The 14,024-nt window shown below is 47.8% G+C and overlaps 1 protein-coding gene across 1 annotated transcript in view; it reads left to right on the top strand.

Annotated features, from left to right (window-relative positions):
* The window catches only part of LOC120914293 (class I histocompatibility antigen, F10 alpha chain-like), a 70,181-nt gene extending 56,602 nt beyond the window's left edge, over positions 1-13,579 (top strand). Inside the window, exons 5-7 of the mRNA XM_040324924.1 lie at positions 1,288-1,410; positions 3,405-3,446; positions 13,318-13,579. Of these exons, the coding sequence (XP_040180858.1) occupies positions 1,288-1,410; positions 3,405-3,446; positions 13,318-13,322 (170 nt within the window). The 3' untranslated portion in view covers positions 13,323-13,579. The remainder of the gene's footprint in view (positions 1-1,287; positions 1,411-3,404; positions 3,447-13,317) is intronic.
* Positions 13,580-14,024: the final 445 nt, after the last annotated feature.

Genomic DNA, 14,024 nt, shown 5'->3' with positions numbered 1-14,024 from the left:
CATGCTGTTTTTTTATTAAAAATTTGGCGTGGAGTTCCCCCTCTTCAGAGCACAAGTCGCATGCCAAAGTTAGATCATGCAAGACGGCGATCCTACTTTGATCCAACCTCAGTGATATTCAATGGGCTGAAGTAAGATCAAAGTCGGACCAAAGTAGTGCAGGGAGCATTTTCCGACCAGTTAAGACTGCTCCTATAGGGAAAAATTGATTTTCACACGTCATGCGTCATAAGCTCCCAATGTCGGAGCTTTGTCGCACCAGTGTGAACCCAGCCTCCACGTTGATTTCAATTGGCAGGGGCGCTACAGCGCCTCCAAGATGCTTGCAGGACTTTTTTAGCGTCCTGCCAGCGCACCACTCCAGTGTGAAAGCACTCAGGCTTTTACACTGGAGTGAAAGGGAGAGGCTCTTTCAAGGCATTTGCAGTCAATATATTTAGCGTTATAGCGCCTGTAAAGCTCCTCAGGGTGAAAGCAGTCTAAATCATTCAAGTGTTGGGAAAAAAGAGTTCAGAAGGTGTGCAAAAAAAATCTATCCACATGATAAATGTGAAGGAATCCAAAAAAGGCTAAATGGATAGGGGTTCCACCACCACACTAAATGTAAAGCCTTCTGTGACACTCAAACATGTGTTTAGGGACGCTTACCGGACAGTGAGGACCACCTATTGTTAGAATGGTCACACAGGCACACATAATAACCTCTGCAGGGTATTGGTAATGGATGGAGCCTCTCAAGTGAAGAGGAGGATCTTCACAGTGCGGTATCCAGACCGGCCGGAACCAAAAGATAAAACATGCAAAAAGGCTCCAATAGTGTGATACGGTATAAATCCTATATTTATAGAAAGCCAAAAGGCTACTTACAATAGATTAAAATCAACACAGCCTTGGTACAAACGTTTGCTGGCAAGCACAATGTAATACACCTGCACTTCCGGAATAATGTGGGATGCGATGGCGTCAGCGCGTAGTCCCACCCTGTGTATTATCCATGTGTATTATGTCACATTCAATGTTTGATATTGTGATTAGCGCAACTTTTTCATTAGTGTAAGTTTTTAATCCGACTGTGCTTGTTCTTAAATGAAAATCTCCTCTCTGTGTGTTGTAGGAAGAGGTCTACCTGTAGATTCTTATGTAGAAAATCTGTTTATCACCTTTGCCGGAACTCCTATAATAATATAAGAACAATGAGCTTCTATGTAATCCGCTGAGTCTGTGGCTTCATACAGAATATTCTAAGAACTACTCACATGTCATGTTATCTTTGTGTTTCCCTCTTAGATCCCAATGAAAAGTCTAAGCACAATATTCATGTAATTATCCGTGTTGTTGTTACTGTTGCTGTAGTGCTGATTATCACGTCTGTTATTGGAGTCATATACTGGAGGAGACGTTCAGGATCAGGTGAGGAGATCATCACACGTTACACACAGCAGAGATCTATTCACCATATAAGAGAACCAGACATGATCCCAGCACACAGCAGGAAGCAAATAAATAATTTTCTATTTTTCTTTCACTATATTATGATGATTATTATTATTATTATTATTAGACAAAAAAATAATGACATCAGTCAAACACTAACCATGAGACCCGGTTCACACAGGGGCGGCACGACTTTGGGGGCGACTCGGCAAGGTGATCTCAAGACGACTTCGGAGGCGACTTGCAAAATGAGTTCTGTATTGAAGTCAATGCAAGTCACCCCGAGTCACCCCAAAGTTGTACAAGAACCTTTTTCTAAGTCGGAGCGACTTGAGTTGCTCCTATTAGGCCTCGTACACACGGCCGAGGAACTCGACGTGCCAAACACATCGAGTTCCTCGGCGAGTTCAGCCCTGAAGCCGCCGAGGAGCTCGGCGGGCCGAGTTCTCCCATAGAACAACGAGAAAATAGAGAACATGTTCTCTATTTTCTCGACGAGTTCCTCGGCGGCTCCATCGGGCTGAAAGTGTACACACGACAGAGTTTCTCGGCAGAATCCGGCTCTGACCGAGTTTCTCGCTGAATTCTGCCGAGAAACTCTGTCGTGTGTACGAGGCCTCAGAACGGTTCCATTGAACAGAGCGGAGCGCGACTTGTCAGGCAACTGTGTGAACTGGCTCTTAATAAAAAAAGTTTTTGTGTTATCATTCATATTCTCTGAAAAAATGGCCAAGAAATCATAAATTCTGCCAGGGTATGTAAACTTATGAGCACAACTGTATGTCAACTTACCCAGAGGCATAATGATGCTGGTAAATTAGGCCTTTATATCTAGACATCAGTCACCTCTGTTCACAGAGAAGTTAATGTGGAGTTCCACTCAAAAGTGGAACTTCCGCTTAAGCGTCCTCCCCCCCCCCTCCGGTGCCACATTTGCCACCTTTCAGAGGGGGGAACAGGTACCTGTTTTTGACAGGTACCTTCCCCACTTCTGGGAGACGGGGCTGCAGCCCACATCTCTCTGAAGTTCGCACCCCCCCCCCCCTTCTTCCTCCCCTGCACCAATTAGAAAGCGCAGCGCGCTTCACGCATGCACAGTAGGGAACGGCTGTGAAGGCGAAAGGCTTCACTGCTGGGTTCCCTTAATAGGAAGATCGGCTGGGATGTCAACATTGCGGACTCCCTGGACAGGTAAGTGTCCATATATTAAAAGTCAGCAGCTGCAGTACAGTATTTGTAGCCGCTAACTTTTATTTTTTTGTGGGGGGCTGGACCTTCCTCCTCAACCACTAGGCCCTAGTAGTAAATATTAGGGCTGGATTCGCACTTATGCGAATTGGATGCGGAGCCAATTTTGATGACAGGAGAGTGTGACCTGTTCTCTATGGAGCCGGTTCACATATCTCCAGGGCGGCCGCAGAGCGCACTGCTCAAAGGTCCTGTGCGTCTTTGGCTCTGTTTCAGTCCCGAATTCAGGCAAAAATTTGTGCCTGATTTGTCCCTGAAACGGAGAACAGGGACGCATCCCCTGCTGTGAGCCGCATCCGTATTAAGTGTGAACCCAGCCTGCAGCTTTCAGCCCATATCTCTCATATGAGTTGACTGTTTACAAGCTGCAGGGATTGTAACTGAACTATGAGAGCGCTCATCATCATTCAGAACTGCAAGTTGTCAGCCGTAGTGGATTATGGTTCTTGTAGTTCTCTCATTCAGAAATTACTGTGAATGATTGACACTGTGTGGGTGGATCTGTAAAAGAGGATCAAGAGTGCAGGGGGCAGATCTGGAGCATGTTACACATGAAATATGGGTGTAATGAGCTCAGAAAAGTGAACTTTAAATGGAGATCATGTATTAAGTCAGAATTAGCTGAAGATATACACCTGACTGATCTTATTCATGAGAAGCTTGAAGGATGTAAATGATTTCCTACTACAGGTTCCTAATCTATTCATCTCTATGTATTATAGGGAGGACGTCTGCTAGTCCTATTATTTATGTTCCGGCTTCCAGTAAGTAACATTATTATTATGTCTTCTGTCCCCTCTACAGTGTCTTTTAGTCATGTGACTGATATATAGAAATAGTGGCCCAGATTCTCAAAGGGCTTACGACGGCGCAACGCAATGTGTGCCGTCGTAAGTCCTAATCTGGGCCGTCGTATCTATGCGACTGACTCTTAGGCCCCGTACAGACGAGAGGATCTATCCGCTGGGATTGATCCACGGATCAGTTCCAGCGGATAGATCCGGTCGTGTGTAGGCCCGAGCGGACAATTTTCAGCGGATAAGAATCCAGCCGACGGATTCCCAGCGGATAAAAATTTTGTAGCATGCTACAAAATCTATCCGCTGGTATCCAGTCCAGCGGACTGATCCGGTCGTCTGTACAGACTCACCGGATCAGTCCGTCCGCTCCCATCCCTCGCATGCGTTGTAATGATTCGACGCATGCGTGGAAGTGTTTACCTTCCAGCGTCACGCACGTCGCCACGTCATCGTCACGGCGACGGCGCGATACACGTGACCGCGGATGTTTTACGCGCGCATTTTGATCCGATGGTGTGTACAAGCCATCGGATCAAAATCCGGAGGAGGAATGTCTGCTGGAAACGGTTCGGTGGACCGTTTCCAGCGGATAACCCCTCGTCTGTACGAGGCCTGAGAATCAGCTACGCATAGATAACCATTAGATCCGACAGGCGTAAGGCTCTTACGCTGTCGGATCTTATATGCAATTTTTTTTTTTCGCCGCTAGGTGTCGCTTCCGTCGTTTTCCCCATCGAGTATGCAAATTAGCAAAATACGCAAATTCCCGAACGTACGCGCGGTCGCCGCAGTGGAGATGCAACGTTTACGTTAGATTTGCGACACGTAAAGTTGCCCCTGCTATATGAGGGGCAACCAATGTTAAGTATGGCCGTCGTTCCCGCGTCAAAATTTAAAAATTTACGTTGTTTGTGTAAGTCGTCCGTGAATGGGGCTGGACGCCATTTACGTTCACGTCGAAACCAATGACGTCCTTGCGACGTCATTTAGCGCAATGCATGTCAGGAAATTTTAGGGACGGCGCATGCGCAGTACGTTCGGCGCGGGAACGCTCCTAATTTAAATGCTCCACGCCCCCTACCCGGATCATTTGAATTAGGCGGGCTTGCGCCGGGGGATTTACGCTACGCCGCCGCAACTTTACAGGCAAGTTCTTTGTGAATAAAGCACTTGCCTGTAAAACTTGCGGCGGCGTAACGTAAATGACATACGTTACGCCACCGCAGTTTTGCGCGATTCTACGAGAATCTGGGCCAATGTGATCGATTTTGATAGATTTTGATATAGAGGATGTTACTCCTGTGAGCCCTGGTTCACATTGATACTACTTTCAAATCGCATTAATTCACTTGAAGAATCGCAATTTCAAAGTAGCAAGGTCAGCGCAATTTCAGGTGCTACCTGATAAACATCTGTGGCTTCATATACAGATGTCTATTGAAGTTGCACCTGAAATCGGCAAAAGTAGTGCAGGAACTTAATTTCAAAATCGGTGCGGTGCCGCAAATTCAGCGTCGCACTGTCGCACCATTGCCTCCAATAGGCTGTGACTTTTCATGCGATTTGATCTCTCAAATCACATGACAAATTGCTCAAGGGGCCGGCGTACACCTAGGGCAGTTTGCGGGATCGTGCCGACCGCAAGTGGTGAATGTATTTAGCAAAAACGAAAAAAGCTAGGGGTGATGAAATAACACCAAAATAAATCTCTGTTTACCGTATATACTCGAGTATAAGCCATTTTTTTTTGCAAATTTTTTTCTGCTGAAAATGCCCCCCTCGGCTTATACTCGAGTCACCTTTTTGCGTCTGATCTCCGGGACTTTGGGGACCTGGTACCGGCCGGGTCCCACTCTTCCTCTACAAGTGTGCAAAGTTTGTTGTCCAGGGGACCTACGGCCGGGGAGCACCAAATTTTCAAAGCCGGGCATCCCTTCCATAGACTCCCATGTTAAACGGTCATTTCTCCAGGGACTTTGGGGACCCGGTACCGGCCGGTCGTAGGTCCTCTGGACCCGGAACTTGGCACACATGTAGCCCGGTTTTTCAAAGCAGGGCACCCCTTTCATTGACTCTCATGTTAAATGTCAGTCTAGTCATGGGCACAACGAGGCATGGGCACAGTGAGGCAAAGTGAGGCATGCAGATGGACACCCTAGTTTTATACTCGAGTCAATACGTTTTCCCATTTTTTTGTGGTAAAATTAGGTGCCTCGGCTTATATTCGGGTTGGCTTATACTCGAGTATATACGGTATGTGAAAAAAATTATACACTTTTTTGGGGTACAGTGTTGCATGACCACGCAATTGTCATTCAAAGTGTGAGAGCACTGAAAGCTGAAAATTGACTTGGGCAGGAAGGGGGTAAAAGTGCCCAGTAGGCAAGTAGTTAATGGCAATGGGCCAGATTCTCAGAAGAGTTACGCCGGTGTATCTACTGATACACCGGCGTAATTCGAATTTCCCGCCAGCGTATCATTATTTTGTATTCACAAAACAAGATACGCCGGAATTAGGCTAGGATCCGACTGGTGTAACTCACTTACACTGTCGGATCCTAAATGCAATACAACGCCGACTGCTAGGTGGCGATTACGTTCAGGTCTCATTTGTTTATGCAAATGAGCCTGATACACCGATTCCCGAACGAATTAGCGTCGCGTAGCCGTCGCTTACGTCGTTTCCGTAAGCGTAAGGTTACCCCTGCTATATGAGGGGTAACCTTACGCCAGTCCGCCGTATGCCATGTTAAGTATGGCGTCGGCTCCGCGTCGGCTTGTTCCGTCGGTTACGTTGTTTTCCTAAGTCGTCCGCAAATACGACTTTACGTCAATGACGCCCACGTCGGTGTCATTGACGTTTTCCGTTGAGAACTGGAGCATGCGCACTGGGCTATTTTAAGCCCGGCGCATGCGCAGTTCGATCGGCACGGGGGCGCGCTTAATTTAAATACAAGCCGCCCCCTTTGAATTACGCGGGGATACGCTGGGCCAATTACACTACGCCGCCGCAAATTACGGAGCAAGTGTTTGGGGAATACGGCACTTGCTCCTGTAAGTTGTGGAGGCGTAGTGTAAATGGCTTACACGACGCCGCCGCAGGATCTACAAGAATCTGGCCCAATGCCTGTAAATGCTTGAATTAAACTTATTTTAGCATTGTTTTGTGATTTTTTTTTTTAAGCTGTAAGAACTTCTCTCCTCCCCCAGTGCTTTCCTAGAACAAAATGCCTAAAGCTTGATTGAACATGTAAAATGCTTATAAAACACTGAATTATGTTTGCAAAAAAAGTCTGAAAATGCTGAATCATTCTGCCTGGGTGTCAGTGGAGACCAACTGGAGATGTCTGGCCATAGATAGAATTTCAAACACAAATTCTTAGGAAAAGAATGTTCTAGGAAAATGACAGAAGTCTCTGTTTTTCTAATCATTCGTGGGGTGAAATCGAAGTTTGTTTTTGGCAGCAGAAATGAGAAAATTCAAAGGAGCAGGATGGAGATTTTATTCTTGAACTAAAAAAAATCCACGCCAAATTTCAAATTAAAAACCGGCATGGGTTCCCCCTCCAAGAGCATACCAGGCCCCTGGGTCTGGTTCAGGAGGGGGGGCACTGGCTCGTCCCCACCTCCTTTCCTGACCGGCTGGGCGCTGCTCGGATACGGGTGTGGTATGGATTTTGGGGGGACCCCCACGCCGTTTTATCGGCGTACGGGGGTTCCCCTTAAAATCCATAGCAGACCCAAGGGCCTGGTATGCTCTTGGAGGGGGAATCCATGCCGATTTTTTATTTGAAATTTTGTCGTGGAGTTCCCCCTTAAGATTCATACCAAACGCAGCTGACACAGTGCACTGCGGTTACCTGCGGTTATGTGCCGATAGCTGCAGGACATCGCAGCTCGACGCATTCAATTCTATTTTTCCTGACTGACTCCATGGCAGCCTACGTGTGGGTTAATCCCGCCTCCTCTCCAATGCTATAGGACCCCATACCCATAAAAGTCAGCTCACCTATCAGTACTGTGTTCCTTTTTTGTCCTCCTCATGGACCTACATCACGTTTGGTCCTGCTGGCATCCGTTTGGAATATTTCCCGAATTTTTGGCATATCATCCATGCGGTACAGCTCAGGGCTGAGCTACGAGTTGGCCTGTGCATTTCTTTGGCAGTATACACTCCATAGAGAAGAAGGGATCTGCCGCTCCAGCTGAGTGCACTAAGCAATCAGTGTCCTCTCAGAAGCCTGGGTGCAGGCAATGCATGGAAACAAAGCTTGAAAGGAAAAAGGTGAACAACTGCACTTCCAAAAATATATACCCCAGTGATGGAATGGAGGTTGCCACGGTATGCCTGAAGGTGGACGCATCAACGGCTGGCAAGGTCTGAACCTTTTTCACTTCCTCCATGGCAGTCGCCTCTGTGTCTATTTGTTTGTTTGTTTCCCTTTATTTTCTGGTACTCTCCGGTACCTCTGTGTCCCTTCACGGCGCATGGAATGCATTTGCGTTCCAGGGTGCCATGGTACTTCCGGGTCACGGGCGCTGCCGCCGCTCTGCGCATGTGCGGGGCCTCTGTGATAGTAAGGCCTGGCTCTCGTGTTCACGCAGTGGCAGGTGGCCCGGCGACAGCGCAGGTGCCGTTAGGCTGTCTTCACGGCGCAGGCGCAGGCGCGAGGTGGAGGGGGCGGTGACGTCACCAGGCCGGGGATTCGAAGGTCTGCCTCCTGTCAGTGCGGAAATTTTCCTCAGACAGTGAGCGGTGGCTTCCCCCAAGCTGAGTCTGCACCAGGATGCACTATATGTTAAAAAAAAAAAAAAAAGGTATATGTATATTTTTATAATATAAAAACAAAAAATAATAAAAAATAGATGTTTTTTCTTCTGGTTGGCTTCCCTGGTCTGGGTAGCATTTATGGGTCATCCGCAGACTGTATGTATTTTTTGCTGACGTCCTGTCCAGAGGTTATGGACAGGTCACTGCCTTTTTGCAGCCAGCCCTTGCGCACTGGGTAGGTGCAGGCAAGGGGAGGGGGCTGAGGTTGCATTCTCAAGGGTTTGAGATTGCGTTTGGTGTCCCCACCCCCCAATCTTTCTTTCGCAGCTCTTTCAAAAGATCGGACCAGCAATTTGTGGTCCAGGATGTCCGAGACCTTGCCAGACCACAACTTTCTCCATTTATTGTCTAGATCTAGACAAGATTCGCCGTCTAGACAGAAGAGGAGAAGTCACATTCCTCCTGCAACTGGAGGTGAAGTCGCATTCCTCCTGCAGCTGGAGAAGTCGCATTCCTCCTGCAGCTGGAGAAGTCGCATTCCTCCTGCAACTGGAGAAGTCGCATTCCTCCTGCAACTGGAGAAGTCGCATTCCTCCTGCAACTGGAGAAGTCGCATTCCTCCTGCAACTAGAGGAGACGTCGCATTCCTCCTGCAACTAGAGGAGACGTCGCATTCCTCCTGCAACTAGAGGAGACGTCGCATTCCTCCTCCGACGAGAGGAGAAGTCGCATTCCTCCTCCGATGAGAGGAGAAGTCGCATTTCTCCTCCGACGAGAGGAGCAGTCGCATTCCTCCTGCAACTAGGAGAGGTCGCATTCCTCCTGCATCTAGAAGACGCAGCATTCCTCCTACATCTAGGAGACGCAGCATTCCTCCTGCAACTGGAAAGAGACGCAGCATTTATCCTGCAACTGGAAGGAGATGTAGCATTACTCCTGCAACTGGAAGGAGACGTAGCATTCCTCCTGCAACTGGAAGGAGACGTAGCATTCCTCCTGCAACTGGAAGGAGACGTTGCATTCCTCCTCCAACTAGAGGAGACGTTGCATTCCTCCTCCAACCAGAGGAGACGTTGCATTCCTCCTCCAACCAGAGGAGACGTTGCATTCCTCCTCCAACCAGAGGAGACGTTGCATTCCTCCTCCAACCAGAGGAGACGTTGCATTCCTCCTCCAACCAGAGGAGACGTTGCATTCCTCCTCCAACCAGAGGAGACGTTGCATTCCTCCTCCAACCAGAGGAGACGTTGCATTCCTCCTCCAACCAGAGGAGACATTGCATTCCTCCTCCAACCAGAGGAGACGTTGCATTCCTCCTCCAACTAGAGGAGACTTTGCATTCCTCCTCCAACTAGAGGAGACGTTGCATTCCTCCTCCAACCAGAGGAGACATTGCATTCCTCCTCCAACCAGAGGAGACGTTGCATTCCTCCTCCAACTAGAGGAGACGTTGCATTCCTCCTCCAACTAGAGGAGACGCTCCATTCCTCCTCCAAATAGAGGAGACGCTCCATTCCTCCTCCATTCACCTTACCCACTGCCGTGACAGCCGCTCTGAACGCAGAGCCTGCTGGGGATATGGGACACGAGTCCCGGAGGGCAAGTCCTTATGTGACCAATGTGATGCCCAGGCGGTTGAGGGAAATAGAGACTGGAAACTATGAAGTATAAAAAGTCTCTGGTGAAATTTGTGGTAGATCAATCCCTAAAGAAATGGGATACATCCCACACACGGAGCCAGTCCACCATTCTACATGGCTCCTTGGCTGATGCGGCCCAAAGGATTTGGATCCTTACAGCCCTACGCTGCTTCTCCGGATTCTTCGGTCAGCGAGCTGGAAGGTGATGTAAAGTGTCAGCGGCCTTGATGGCTCTTTGGCTCCCCCACTAGTCAGGATGGTTAAGGAGACCCTTAGGTGGGTGGACCCTTCCACCCCCGGCTAAGCGAAGAGGTTCTTTAAGATTCTTAAGGAGTTAAAGGATATCATCGGAGTGGACTATGGTGAACATGAAAACTGCTTCATAAAAAAAAAAAAAAAAACATTTCCAGAGTATACCCCTTCATGACAGAAGAAGTGAAGTCTCTGGGAACACTCCCCCCATAGTTGCAGCATTAATACGGTTGGCTAAATGGGTTACCATTCTTTTAGAAGATCCTGCATCCTTCAGGACGGGCTGGAGAGAAGAATAAGCCAAGACCCAAGAAAATCTATGGGATGGCTGTTGACCTGACCTGGCGCTAACAGCTATGGCTAAGGCTTTGGAAACCTGGACAGAGAACATATGTCTCCATACTCAAGCCTCGGTCACGGCTAGTGGGCCTTATACTTACGTCTTCCCCAAGGTTAGGCGTCTGTTTGTTCGGAAGAGTTTCTAGTATGGAAGGTTCTGAATGCACGGGAGAAGCTCACCCTTAAAGGCCTGGCTGGAACTTCTGGCACATCTGTGTGGACTTAAATCGTTGAAGTCACAGGGAGCAGCGGTACATGTCCCAAGGGATGGAAATTCCCAGGGGGTATACCCCCCCCCCTCTCTCGTAGCACAAGAGAAAAGGTTTATGGCGACCAGTGACAGTCTTAGCTTACCTAAACAAGTATATGTAGTATGAAGGGTAAAATGTAGACTCCGTCTGGCTATTCTTAATCGACTTAAAATACTTACCTCCGTGTTCTGGTGGCGAAGGAGTTTCTCAAATACCTCCGGTTGCAAGTTGGACGATAACATCTACATTTCATCTTCCTTCCTTCCTTTTGGGCTGTCAACCCCACCCAAGTCTTCTCTAGAATTCATCTGGCCATAGTGGCTCTCATCAGAACGTACGTCCTTTCACTACTTCAACCTCCTGTTGCTGTCCCAAGACAAAGGGTAGCTGCTGGTTCACAAGGAGAAGGTAGTCTCCACCTTGGCCAGCTGTGGATGGCTCCTAGATCAGTGAAAGAGCCACCTAGAACTAGTCCAGCGCCCGCTGTACTTTGGAGCCCAGCTTTGTTTTTTCTATAGTGGAAGGCACCATCCCACTCCCAGTGGTGAAGATCTCGTTTTTTCCAGAGGAGAATTTAATTTCTCCATGGCTGAAGACCTCATGGTATCAAAGATTATCGGCCCAATGGGCTCCACGATCCCTATGGTCAAGTGGTCCCTGCAGACGTACGCCCTTCTTTCCAGCTAGGTTGTCGACAGCAACGGAAACCAAGGGGCAACAGTCAACCTATTTCACGTATCGAGGATGAGGGGCCACCTCTTCTGGTGGCTTCAGTTCTAAACCGGCGTAATTGCCCCATCTCATGGGTCATGGTCACGACTTATGCCAGCAGTTCCGGTTTGAGAGCCCTCTGCAGAATGGATCCTGCTCCAAGACAAATTGGCTATGCTTCTTCTCATCCCAGGCTAGATCGTTCTGGAGCCTCAGGCAGCTTAGGGTGCCCTTCAGTCCTTCTCCCGTCTCCATAAGGGGGAGTCAGTTTCATTAAGAATGGTCGACACCACGGCGATCTTCTATATTAAGAGTTTGAGGGAGCACTCGGGTCGAGGTCAAGCCTATTCTGTCTTGGGACCAGAAGAACCTGTCCAGCATTTCAGCGGCTTGCATCCCCGGAGCCCAGATTGTCCAAGCGGACTTCCTGACGCGTATTCAGTTAAACACCAACAAGTGGTCTATTCATGTGCAGACATTCAAGTGGATCCTGTTCCTGGGAAGTCAATTCCGAAGTGGATCTATTCTCTTCACTGGCAACTTCAAGCTTAAGAGGGATTTCACTCAGGGCCGTACAGTTAAGGCCTCCGGTATGGATGTCCTAACAAATCGATTGGGTTCCAAGAGGGCATACGCCTTCTGACCACTCGCATTCATCCTCACGTTCCTAAAAAGACCTCATGCGGAAGCGATCTAAGTGATGGTAGTAGCTCCTTATTGGCCGCACAAGCTTTGATTTTATTTTCCCTCCTGAGCTAGCTCAGCTTTTGGGATCAGGTGCCTCATCCTCTCAGGCTGGATTCTTTTTTCCTCGAGGGTCAGTTCTGCACCCCTCTCCGGTTTGGGTGCGCTTTAAGTCTGTTTTTTCATTCTCATGAGCTCTAAGGAAATGGGCATGAATTAGGTATTTAGGGAGGCTGAGCCTCTGTCAAGAATGATTGCAGCCTGAATCGTTCAGTCCATCCAACAAGCTTGTAGAGTCAAGGGCTTGGCTCCTCCGGAGCCAGTGAAGGCACTTTCCACCAGGAGTATGGTGGTTTAATGGGCAGCAGTCCAGCACATTGCTCCAGATGTTATCTGTGAAACGGCCCTATGGCCTCCATTAAGACCTTATGTCACTTTTGTAGTGAGCCTGCTTCGCTATCTTCTGTGATTTTGTATTTGTAAATCCTGTTGGTTGACGGGTCAAATTGAATTTTTTTCTGTTCATCATACCCACCCGTGTGGTTTGGCTAGTTATTTCCCACACGTAGGCTGCCATGGAGTCAGTCAGGAAAAGGGAAAATTTATTATCAATACTTACCGTAATTTTCCTTTCCTGATGGACTCCATGGCAGACGGAGTTCCCACCCTAAAGGTTAATAAGGGGTCCAAGAGTCGGCTAGTTACGGAACACAGTACTGATAGGTGAGCTGACTTTTATGGGTATGGGGTCCTATAGCATTGGAGAGGAGGCGGGATTAACCCACACGTAGGCTGCCATGGAGTCCATCAGGAAAGGAAAATTACGGTAAGTATTGATAATAAATTTTCCCTTTTTCTATCCGCACAAAACCACAGGTAACCGTAGTGTGGGAAGGGTGTCATAGGAAAGCATTGTGTGCTTCTAGCTGTGGTAAAATCCGCAGCTAAAAGCATCATTCTATCCGTCCGTGTGAAAGGGGCCTTATAGTTTCCATATGAAAAGACTTTTCCCTACGAATTTTCATTTGAAGTTCTATCCATCTATGGCCAGCTTTATTGTTATCTCAGTATTTGTTAAGGTAAAGTGAGTTTATTATACAGATTACTACTAGAGGAAATATTTGCTAGTCTGTAGCTAAATAATACAGAGCTGGAAATGTTTTTAACATTATTATTAATATTTACAGGATGACAAATGTCTGAAGATCTTCTACAAGGAAACTGAACAAACTCCAAACCCCGTTCTGATCTGCTTTTGTCTTTCTGGCTTGCTTTATGTTTTATTGTCCGCTGAAGAGTTCAAAGTGAAGAATGTGAAGTGCACCTGTCCTTTTAAAGTGGGTGTAAACCAATAGGAATGTTAGAGAGAACAAAACCCTGCAGGCAGAGGAACATAAGCTGATCATCGGCAGAATGTGTCTGGGGTGGGCAGTGGTAGGAGAACTTATCCTATAATCGATTATGACGCGGCGACGTGCGCGACGCTGTCATATAAGGAATTCCACGCATGCGTCAAATCATTACGACGCATGCGGGGGATCCCTTCGGACGGATGGATTCGGTGAGTCTGTACAGATCAGCGGATCCATCCGTGGGATCCGATTCCAGCGGATAGATATTCTGTGCATGTCGACAAATATTTATCTGCTGGAATTCGGAAATATCCGCGGATAAATATCCGCCGGAGTGTACACACCATAGAATATATCCGCTGAAACCCATTCGATGGGATTTATCTGTGGATAGATTCTATGGTGTGTACGGGGCCTGACACTCGCAGACATGACTAGGCATGATGGGAATTGTAGTTCCTGAGCAACTGGAGGGCCGTAGTTTGAAGACCTATGATCTAGACTGTTGGAACTGAGATCACATTTTTGGATATTGCAAAAAA

The sequence above is a fragment of the Rana temporaria genome, chromosome 9 (assembly GCF_905171775.1).
Source record: "Rana temporaria chromosome 9, aRanTem1.1, whole genome shotgun sequence".
Taxonomy (NCBI): Eukaryota; Metazoa; Chordata; class Amphibia; order Anura; family Ranidae; genus Rana; species Rana temporaria.
The sequence above is the reverse complement of the archived record's forward strand: the minus strand, read 5'-3'. Positions and strand labels throughout refer to the sequence as shown.